We start from the raw sequence: 11,495 nt of genomic DNA, 5'->3' as shown, positions 1-11,495 counted from the left end.
ACTTTATCTAGTTTGTTTTATTTACTACTGCTAAAATGGCCACCCCTGAAAATACTAAGTTGTGTGACTTCACAACCACAAATAATAATGATTTCCTATGCACACCTATTGCTCCACCTGCTACTACAGCGGAATTCTTTGAAATTAAACCTGCTTTACTTAATCTTGTTATGCGAGAGCAATTTTCTGGTGTTAGTTCTGATGATGCTCGCTGCCCATCTCAATAATTTTGTTGAACTATGTGAAATGCAAAAGTATAAAGATGTAGATGGTGACATTATAAAATTAAAATTGTTTCCTTTCTCATTAAGAGGAAGAGCTAAAGATTGGTTGCTATCTCTCGCCTAAGAATAGTATTGATTCATGGACTAAATGCAAGGATGCTTTTATTGGTAGATATTATCCCCCTGCTAAAATTATATCTTTGAGGAGTAGCATAATGAATTTTAAACAATTGGATAATGAACATGTTGCTCAAGCTTGGGAAAGAATGAAATCTTTGGTTAAAAATTGCCCAACCCATGGACTGACTACTTGGATGATCATCCAAACCTTCTATGCAGGACTAAATTTTTCTTCGCGGAATTTATTGGATTCGGCTGCTGGAGGTACCTTTATGTCCATCACTCTTGGTGAAGCAACAAAGCTCCTTGATAATATGATGGTTAATTACTCCGAATGGCACACGGAAAGAGCTCCACAAGGTAAGAAGGTAAATTCTCGTTGAACAATCCTCTTCCTTGAATGATAAGGTTGATGCTATTATGTCTATGCTTGCGAATGATAGGACTAATGTTGATCCTAATAATGTTCCATTAGCTTCATTGGTTGCCCAAGAAGAACATGTTGATGTAAACTTCATTAAAAATAATAATTTCAACAACAATGCTTATCGGAACAATTCTAGTAATAACTATAGGCCATATCCTTATAATAATGGTAACGGTTATGCTAATTCTTATGGGAATTCTTACAACAATAATAGGAATACACCCCCTGGACTTGAAGCTATGCTTAAAGAATTTATTAGTACACAAACTGCCTTTAACAAATCTGTTGAGGAAAAGCTCAATAAAATTGATATTCTTGCTTCTAAGGTTGATAGTCTTGCCTCTGATGTTGATCTTTTGAAATCGAAAGTTATGCCTAATAGGGATATTGAAAATAAAATTGTTACTACAGCAAATGCCATCCAAGTTAGAATTAATGATAATATAAGATTAATGGCTGAACTGCGTGCTAGGTGGGATAGAGAAGAAAATGAAAAACTAGCTAAAGAGAAAAATGTAGCTAAAGTTTGGACTATTACCACCACTAGCAATGCTAATGATTCACATATTGCTGCACCCCCTACTATCATTGGTAAAATAATTGGTGTTGGCAATGTTTCTACTCCTAGTGCAAAGCGCGCAAAATTACTCGAAACCGCTAAAACCGCTCGAAACCGCCTCGTGATAAAACTGCTGAAATTTTTTCCAACCTTGGGGATGATAATCCCATTGCTTTAGATTGTAATTATTTAGATTTTGATGATTGACACATCTCTGAAGTTATAAAGTTCTTACAAAAACTTGCTAAGAGTCCCAATGCTAGCACTGTAAACTTGGCTTTCACAAAACATATTACAAATGCTCTCATAAAAGCTAGAGAAGAGAAACTAAAACTTGAAACTTCTATTCCTAGAAAGCTAGAGGATGGTTGGGAGCCCATCATTAAAATGAGAGTCAAAGATTTTGATTGTAATGCTTTATATGATCTTGGTGCAAGTATTTCTGTTATGCCTAAGAAAGTCTATGATATGCTTGACTTGCCACCATTGAAAAACTGTTATCCGGATGTTAATCTCGCTGATAATGCTAAAAAGAAACCTTTGGGGAGAGTTGATAATGTTCATATTATGGTTAACAATAACCTTGTCCCCGTTGATTTTGTTGTCTTGGATATTGAATGCAATGCATCTTGCCCCATTATATTGGGAAGACCTTTTCTTCGAACCGTTGGTGCTACTATTGATATGAAGGAAGGTAATATTAAATATCAATTTCCTCTCAAGAAAGGTATGAAACACTTCCCTAGAAAGAGAATGAAGTTACCTTATGATTATATTATTAGAACAAATTATGATGTTGATGCTTCGTCTCTTGATGTCACTTGAGTTACACTTTCTGCGCCTAGCTGAAAGGCGTTAAAGAAAAGCGCTTATGGGAGACAACCCATTTTTTACTACAGTATTTTTGTTTTATATTTGAGTCTTGGAAGTTGTTTACTACTGTAGCAACCTCTCCTTATCTTAGTTTTATGTTTTGTTGTGCCAAGTAAAGTCTTTGATAGTAAAGTAAGTACTAGATTTGGATTACTGCGCAGTTCCAGGATTTCTTTTCTGTCACGAATCTGGGTCTACCTCCCTGTAGGTAGCTCAGAAAATTAAGCCAATTTACGTGCATGATCCTCAGATATGTACGCAACTTTCATTCAATTTGGGAATTTTCATTTGAGCAAGTCTGGTGCCCTAATAAAATCCATCTTTACGGACTGTTCTGTTTTGACAGATTCTGCCTTTTATTTCGCATTGCCTCTTTTGCTATGTTGGATGAATTTCTTTGATCCATTAATGTCCAGTAGCTTTATGCAATGTCCAGAAGTGTTAAGAATGATTGTGTCACCTCTGAACATGTTAATTTTTATTGTGCACTAACCCTCTAATGAGTTGTTTCGAGTTTGGTGTGGAGGAATTTTTCAAGGATCAAGAGAGGAGTATGATGCAATATGATCAAGGAGAGTGAAAGCTCTAAGCTTGGGGATGCCCCGGTGGTTCACCCCTGCATATTATAAGAAGACTCAAGCGTCTAAGCTTGGGGATGCCCAAGGCATCCCCTTCTTCATCGACAACATTATCGGGTTCCTCCCCGAAACTATATTTTTATTCCGTCACATCTTATGCACTTTGCTTGGAGCGTCGGTTTGTTTTTGTTTTTGTTTTGTTTGAATAAAATGGATCCTAGCATTCACTTTGTGGGAGAGAGACACGCTCCGCTGTAGCATATGGACAAGTATGTCCTTAGGCTCTACTCATAGTATTCATGGCGAAGTTTCTTCTTCGTTAATTTGTTATATGGTTGGAATTGGAAAATACTACATGTAGTAACTCTAAAAATGTCTTGGATAATTTGATACTTGGCAATTGTTGTGCTCATGTTTAAGCTCTTGTATCATATAGTTTACACCCATTAATGAAGAAACACTTAGAGCTTGCTAATTTGGTTTGCATATTTGGTTTCTCTAGAGTCTAGATAATATCTAGTATTGAGTTTTGAACAACAAGGAAGACGGTGTAGAGTCTTATAATGTTTACAATATGTCTTTTATGTGAGTTTTGCTGCACCGTTCATCCTTGTGTTTGTTTCAAATAACCTTGCTATCCTAAACCTTGTATCGAGAGGGAATGCTTCTCATGCATCCAAAATCCTTGAGCCAATAACCATGCCATTTGTGTCCACCATACCTACCTACTACATGGTATTTCTCCGCCATTCCAAAGTAAATTGCTTGAGTGCTACCTTTAAAATTCCATCATTCACCTTTGCAATATATAGCTCATGGGACAAAATAGCTTAAAAACTATTGTGGTATTGAATATGTACTTATGCACTTTATCTCTTATTAAGTTGCTTGTTGTGCGATAACCATGTTTCTGGGACGCCATCAACTATTCTTTGTTGAATATCATGTGAGTTGCTATGCATGTCCGTCTTGTCTCGAAGTAAGAGAGATCTACCACCTTAATGGTTGGAGCATACATATTGTTAGAGAAGAACATTGGGCCGCTAACTAAAGCCATGATTCATGGTGGAAGTTTCAGTTTTGGACATATATCCTCAATCTCATATGAGAATAATAATTGTTGTCACATGCTTATGCATTAAAGAGGAGTCCATTATCTCGTTGTCCATGTTGTCCCGGTATGGATGTCTAAGTTGAGAATAATCAAAAGCGAGAAATCCAAAATGCGAGCTTTCTCCTTAGACCTTTGTACAGGCGGCATGGAGGTACCCCATTGTGACACTTGGTTAAAACATGTGTATTGCGATGATCCGGTAGTCCAAGCTAATTAGGACAAGGTGCGGGCACTATTAGTATATTATGCATGAGGCTTGCAACTTGTAAAATATAATTTACATAACTCATATGCTTTATTACTACCGTTGACAAAATTGTTTCATGTTTTCAAAATAAAAGCTCTAGCACAAATATAGCAATCGATGCTTTCCTCTTTGAAGGACCATTCTTTTTTACTTTTATGTTGAGTCAGTTCACCTATCTCTCTCCACCTCAAGAAGCAAACACTTGTGTGAACTGTGCATTGATTCCTACATACTTGCATATTGTACTTGTTATATTACTCTATGTTGACAATTATCCATGAGATATACATGTTACAAGTTGAAAGCAACCGCTGAAACTTAATCTTCCTTTGTGTTGCTTCAATACCTTTACTTTGATTTATTGCTTTATGAGTTAACTCTTATGCAAGACTTATTGATGGTTGTCTTGAAGTACTATTCATGAAAAGTCTTTGCTTTATGATTCACTTGTTTACTCATGTCATTACCATTGTTTTGATCGCTGCATTCATTACATATGTTTACAAATAGTATGATCAAGGTTATGATGGCATGTCACTTCGAAATTATCTTTGTTATCGTTTTACCTCGCTCGGGACGAGCGTAACTAAGCTTGGGGATGCTGATACGTCTCCAGCGTATCGATAATTTCTTATGTTCCATGCCACATTATTGATGATATCTACATGTTTTATGCACACTTTATGTCATATTCGTGCATTTTCTGGAACTAACCTATTAACAAGATGCCGAAGAGCCGCTTGTCGTTTTCTGCTGTTTTTGGTTTCGTAAATCCTAGTAACGAAATATTCTCGGAATTGGACGAAATCAAGACCCGAGTGTCCTATTTTGCCACGAAGCTTCCGGAAGACCGAAGAGGAGTCGAAGTGGGGCCACGAGGGGCCGCCACTATAGGGCGGCGCGGCCCGGGTCTTGGCCGCGCCGACCTGTAGTGTGGGGCCCCGTGTGGCCCCCCACGTTGCCCTTCCGCCTACTTAAAGCCTCCGTCGCGAAACCCCTGATGCGAAGAACCACGATACGGAAAACCTTCCGGAGACGCCGCCGCCGCCAATCCCATCTCGGGGATTCTGGAGATCTCCTCCGGCACCCTGCCGGAGAGGGGATTCATCTCCCGGAGGACTCTACACCGCCATGGTCGCCTCCGGAGTGATGAGTGAGTAGTTCACCCCTGGACTATGGGTCCATAGCAGTAGCTAGATGGTTGTCTTCTCCTCATTGTGCTTCATTGTTGGATCTTGTGAGCTGCCTAACATGATCAAGATCATCTATCCGTAATACTCTATGTTGTGTTTGTCGGGATCCGATGGATAGAGAATACCATGTTATGTTAATTATCAAGTTATTACATATGTGTTGTTTATGATCTTGCATGCTCTCCGTTATTAGTAGAGGCTCTGGCCAAGTTTTTGCTCTTAACTCCAAGAGGGAGTATTTATGCTCGATAGTCGGTTCATGCCTGCATTGACACCTGGGACAGTGACAGAAAGTTCTAAGGTTGTGTTGTGCTGTTGCCACTAGGGATAAAACATTGATGCTATGTCCGAGGATGTAGTTATTGATTACATTACGCATCATACTTAATGCAATTGTCTGTTGCTTTGCAACTTAATACCGGAAGGGGTTCGGATGATAACCTGAAGGTGGACTTTTTAGGCATAGATGCGGTTGGATGGCGGTCTATGTACTTTGTCGTAATGCCCAATTAAATCTCACTGTACTTATCATGACATGTATGTGCATTGTTATGCTCTCTCTATTTGTCAATTGCCCGACTGTAATTTGTTCACCCAACATGCTTTTATCTTATGGGAGAGACACCTCTAGTGAACTGTGGACCCCGGTCCATTCTTTAATATTGAAATACAAATCTGCTGCAATACTTGTTTCTACTGTTTTCTCCGCAAACAATCATCTTCCACACAATACGGTTAATCCTTTGTTACAGCAAGCCGGTGAGATTGACAACCTCACTGTTTCGTTGGGGCAAAGTACTTTGGATTGTGTTGTGCAGGTTCCACGTTGGCGCCGGAATTCCTGGTGTTGCGCCACACTACATCCCGCCGCCATCAACCTTCAACGTGCTTCTTGGCTCCTCCTGGTTCGATAAACCTTGGTTTCTTTCTGAGGGAAAACTTGCTGTTGTGCGCATCATACCTTCCTCTTGGGGTTCCCAACGAACGTGTGAGTTACACGCCATCATGCACCGGAGTCAGGATTCTGCTGGAAAAAGCACCGTCAGAATGCAATATTTCGGAAGATCAACAGCTGACGGAAATTATACTGAAAATCCTATTTTTCCAGAAGACGGAGAGAGCCAAAAGGAGGAGCCGAGGAGGGACCCCTCATAGGCCGGCGCGGGCCCTGCCCTGGCCGCACCGCCATGTGGGGAGGGGGCCCACAGCCCCCTCTGGCCTCCTCTTCTTCGCGTACTTCTTCGTTCCGAAAACCTAAGCTCCAGAGGATAATCGCGAGGAGTGACAGCCGCCTCTGCAGGGCGGAAAACACCAGAGAGAAAAGAGCTCTCCGGCAGGCTGAAATCCGCCGGGGAAATTCCCTCCCGGAGGGGGAAATCGACGTCATCGTCACCGTCATCGAGCTGGACATCATCTCCATCATCATCACCATCATCTTCATCATCATCACCGCCATCTCCACCGCTGCACCTCGTCACCGCTGTAACAATTAGGGTTGGATCTTGATTGTTTGATAGGGGAAACTCTCCCGGTATTGATTTCTACTTGTTATTGATGCTATTGAGTGAAACCATTGAACCAAGGTTTATGTTCAGATTGTTATTCATCATCATATCACCTCTGATCATGTTCCATATGATGTCTCGTGAGTAGTTCGTTTAGTTCTTGAGGACATGGGTGAAGTCTAAATGTTAGTAGTGAAGTATGTTGGTTAGTATTCAATGTTATGATATTTAAGTTGTGGTGTTATTCTTCTAGTGGTGTCATGTGAACGTCTACTACATGATACTTCACCATTTATGGGCCTAGGGGAATACATCTTGTATTCGTTTGCTAATTGCGGGGTTGCCGGAGTGACAGAAACCTAAACCCCCGTTGGTATATCGATGCAGGAGGGATAGCAGGATCTCAGAGTTTAAGGCTGTGGTTAGATTTATCTTAATTACTTTCTTGTAGTTGTGGATGCTTGCAAGGGGTATAATCACAAGTATGTATTTCCTAGGAAGGGCAGTGCATTAGCATAGGTTCACCCACACAACACTTATCAAAACAATGAAGATTAATCAGCTATATGAAGCGAAAGCACTAGACTAAATTCCCGGGTGTCCTCAAGAACGTTTGGTCATTATAAGTAAACAAACCGGCTTGTCCTTTGTGCTAAAAAGGATTGGGCCACTCGCTGCAATTATTTCTCTCCCACTTTACTTACTTGTACTTTATTCATCTGCTATATCAAAACCCCCTGAATACTTATCTGTGAGCATTTACAGTGAATCCTTCATCGAAACTGCTTGTCAACACCTTCTGCTCCTCGTTGGGTTCGACACTCTTATTTATCGAAAATACTACGATACACCCCCTATACTTGTGGGTCATCAGACATCCCTTTAAATAGGGCGTTGAATGTCCACAAGAAGAGGGATCCATTGAGTAAGTCGACGTCGGCTGGTCGTGTGGTTGGCGAAGGATTGTCTATGAAATGGTCGGATTACTATAAGTCAGGGAGAAAGGAGAAAAAGGCCACCATCGATGAGAAGGAGGTGGCACATATCAAGGCACAAGTTGCGCAGATCCCGACATTGGTCGAGGAGCAAGTGCGACAACAAGTGCAACATATCGTGGAGACCCAACAGAGGACGCAACGACATCAAGTGGAGGATCAAGTGGGCATGGCGCTTAGCTCCATCATCTCTACCTTGGTTGTCGGTCTGGATGCGTGGTATAAGGGAGGAAAAAAGGGGCCTCCCCCGATTCCCGACTTCACGGGCAACAACTCGCACAACGTGGAGCCATCAGTGTCTCCGTAGGTGGCAACAATGGTGTCTCCGGCGGCGGCAACATTGGTGGCTCCGGCGGCACCAACCTTGGTGGCTCCGGCGAAGCCAACATTGCTGTCTCTGGCGGCGCTATTACTTCAGCTCAATGCACCCGTCGCTGCGGATAATACGTCGCCCGGCACCGCGCCAACAAGAGGCCACTCCATCACTTGCACGCCCGCCGCCGGCAGTGCCTCAACCTTAGCTGAGCTGGACGCCATCACGGTAACCAATCCTCGGCCGATGACTTCCATATCCTTTCCTTTGACTAGCCATCCCTAACGCCCTACATGTTTTCCGCAGGGCGCCGACGATGTCCCATGCACTCTCCTGCAGTTTGTGAACGACGAGTTGATCGATGTTTCCAAGGCCAAAATCATTCAACCGAGCAACCGCGAGTTCCACAATATACCCATGCAACCCAACGTGTATAGGATTCAACTTGTTCGGGTGCTGAGTGGCTGCGACGACGTGCTACCTCCCTTTCAACACTATGGTGCCGACGAAGATGAGGTCCTTTCCCTCAACCAATGCTTCAATTGGTCCATGCTTTGGACAAAGAGCCAGATTCGTTTGGGGGCGAGGGACACCACCCCACGGACAACACCCCCAGCTGTGACGGCGCCAAGCCATGGCAAGACCACCCCAACGGTGCCGCCGTCAGCTGATAAGGAGATGCAGATGGCACAGGATCCGAACGATGGTCCGAACGAGGACAATATATTTGCCAACCTTGACTGCAACTTCCAATTTGGGATGGATGACGATCTGTTTGCCCAACCCTCTCCAGCTGTCGCCGCGGGGAAACCCAATTGCAACAAGCGTCTATTTAGTTCTCAGGAGACGCCTCCAGCTGCCGACTTCACCGAGACTCAGCGGACAGCCGATGTGAAAAGTGTTATCAGCCCTAACACATTAAAGAAGGCTTGCGATGAGGAGAATGCAAAAGTAATGAATCCGAAGCCGAAGGGACGGAAAAGAAAGAAGAAGGATGACAAGGCCAGCCAGCCGGCACCGATCCGTGCTCAGGACGGGCCACCAGTGCCCAAGAATATCGAGTGGAGAGTGCATGTGTCGGGTGAGCCGATGCTAGTTAAAAGATTGTACGATGCTACACCCGGTCCTATGCGATCTCTGGTTAACGGTGTTCAGCATATGGAGGAGCGGCGCCTCAGGGAGAAAGATAGTGGATACTCGGTGTATGTGGCCAAGGTGCCCTCGGGCCATGGCTTTGTCGATAGCACCTTCGCGCAGAAGATCTTCCTGCGGTATGATGATATCTTTCCCATGTTGAACAGTTATCTGCTGCACTACACCTTCTTTTGCCTATTCTCGCTCAGTAAGGCGATGCGGATCATTAGAGACAAGACCCCGGGCATCGCGATAGCCGACCCCTTCTACATGCGTGCCGTCCACTTGGCCAGCGCTGGGGATCGGAAAGTCGCGAGTGCATACCTCCAAGGCTTCTTTCTAGCGAACCATAAGAAGTATAACATCCTCCTGCCTATATTTCCCGAGTAAGTCATCCCCTCACCGGTCTTAACACGTGATTTTTTTAGATTTCAATCGTCCTGTTCTTAAACATTATGTGTTCTACGCAGAGACAATACCTGCACACTCATCTCCATAACCCCGAAACATTCCATGGCCACATACTTCGATGCGGACAGTAAGTCAAGCACGACCTACACGAATGTCAAGGCTGTACTTGATGATGCTCTCAATGGCTACATCAAAGCTAAAGGCCTCATGGAGAGGCCAAATGTTAGGTACGGGAAGGACGTGTTCAAGCATATAACAAAGTTTCCCTGCGTCAAGAAGCCACCTTCTAGTAAGAAGGATGCCTACTACGCCCTCCATCACATGGAGGCATTCATACGGGACCAGCAGCAGCTTATGCTACCTGACCATCTTAGAGACTGGGTCACACGCTTGTTGCGGATCTGGGGCGACGGCCTCAAGAAATATAACTTTCGCATCCATGTAGAGTTTTGTGAAATCATCTTTCAAGATGTCGTTAGAACCTCGGGGGAGTTCTACGCCGGCTATCAGCCGTCAAACAGTGACATAGACACAATGCTCCAAATGCAGGGTGATGACTACCGCTCATGGATGTGCTTGAAGAAAGGCGGCGGTTTTATCCATGCTCCGCGCCCTGAGTCGAGTAGAAAGTCTTGATGTGCTAGCCTAGTTATGTAGTTCTGAACTATCGACAAGCTTGTGTTGTAATAAACTTTATCCAGTACTTTACTTGCATGTCTGTTTAATTAGTTTCGACGTTTGTTGAAATTATATGTAATCGATGCTATTAATTACTAGTTCGGCTATGTTTATGAACTTGTATATATGGCTCTCTAGTTTCGATAGTCGATTTCCGCTTTTGATTTGGTCGTTAATTTTATTTGCACATGCCGATGATTAGAATGTTCAGTCACTACACTTTGGGGGCGGCGCAAGCGAGCCTGGTGTGATGGCACAAATATCAATGTCTTGTGCATCCTACCGGCCTCGCTTACTCCGTCCCTGAATGTGAATATTTATTTCGACCAACAAAGTATGAGGCATGCTATCTAGTTGGTGTTCTTCATTTATTTTGGTATTTCTTCGAGAGAGTGCCGATGATTAGAATGTTTGGTCACTACACTTTGGGGCGGTGCAAGTGAGTCTGGTGTGATGACACAAATACCAATGTCTTGTGCATCCTACCTGATCTCACTTACACCGTCCCTAAATGTGAATATTTATTTCGACCAACAATGTATGAGATATGCTATCTAGTTGATACCACTTCGCTCGTATTGGAGTTGGCTGATGATTAGAATGTTCGGTCACTACACTTGTGGGAGGGGTCAGTGAACCTGGTGCGATGACACAAATATCAATCTCTTGTGCATCCTACTTGGTTTCTCTGACGCCTTCCCTAAATGTTAATATTTGTTTCGACCAACAATGTATGAGTCTCTTGTCATTCCATTTGCTTTGATATTTCAGAATACCGATGATTAATTAGAATGTTCGGTCACTACACTTGGGGGAGGGGCAAGTGAACATGGTGCGATGACACAAATATCAATCTCTTGTGCATCCTACTTGGCTTCACTTATCCCTTCCCTGAATGTTAATATTTGTTTCGACCAACAATGTATGAGACCCTTGTCATTCCATTTCCTTTGATATTTCAAAATGCCGATGATTAGAATGTTCGGTCACTGCACTCGGGGCGGCGCTAGTGAGCCTTGTGCGATGGCACAAATATCAATCTCTTGTGCATCCTACTTGGTCTCACTAACGCCTCCCCTGAGTGTTAATATTTATTCCGACCAACAATGTATGAGGCATGCCAT

At 43.1% G+C, this 11,495-nt stretch overlaps 1 protein-coding gene across 1 annotated transcript; it reads left to right on the top strand.

The window, feature by feature from the left end:
- The first annotated feature begins 8,826 nt into the window (after positions 1-8,826).
- On the top strand, positions 8,827-11,157 carry LOC124647521. The gene is made up of 4 exons (XM_047187451.1): positions 8,827-9,048; positions 9,181-9,668; positions 9,753-10,134; positions 11,143-11,157. The coding sequence occupies exons 1-4, from the start codon at positions 8,827-8,829 to the stop codon at positions 11,155-11,157; spliced, it is 1,107 nt and encodes a 368-aa protein (XP_047043407.1).
- Positions 11,158-11,495: the final 338 nt, after the last annotated feature.

This window comes from Lolium rigidum, chromosome 4, assembly GCF_022539505.1.
Source record: "Lolium rigidum isolate FL_2022 chromosome 4, APGP_CSIRO_Lrig_0.1, whole genome shotgun sequence".
Classification (NCBI taxonomy): domain Eukaryota; kingdom Viridiplantae; phylum Streptophyta; class Magnoliopsida; order Poales; family Poaceae; genus Lolium; species Lolium rigidum.
Note: the sequence above shows the minus strand (reverse complement) of the source record. Positions and strands in the feature narration are given on the sequence as shown.

Coding starts and splice junctions, on each gene's coding strand:
- LOC124647521 (XM_047187451.1), top strand. CDS start 8,827: ATGCAGATGGCACAGGATCCGAACGATGGTCCGAACGAGGACAATATA. Junction 9,049..9,180: donor GGACAGCCGATGTGAAAAGT/GTTATCAGCCCT, acceptor ATCCGTGCTCAG/GACGGGCCACCAGTGCCCAA. Junction 9,669..9,752: donor CTCCTGCCTATATTTCCCGA/GTAAGTCATCCC, acceptor TGTTCTACGCAG/AGACAATACCTGCACACTCA.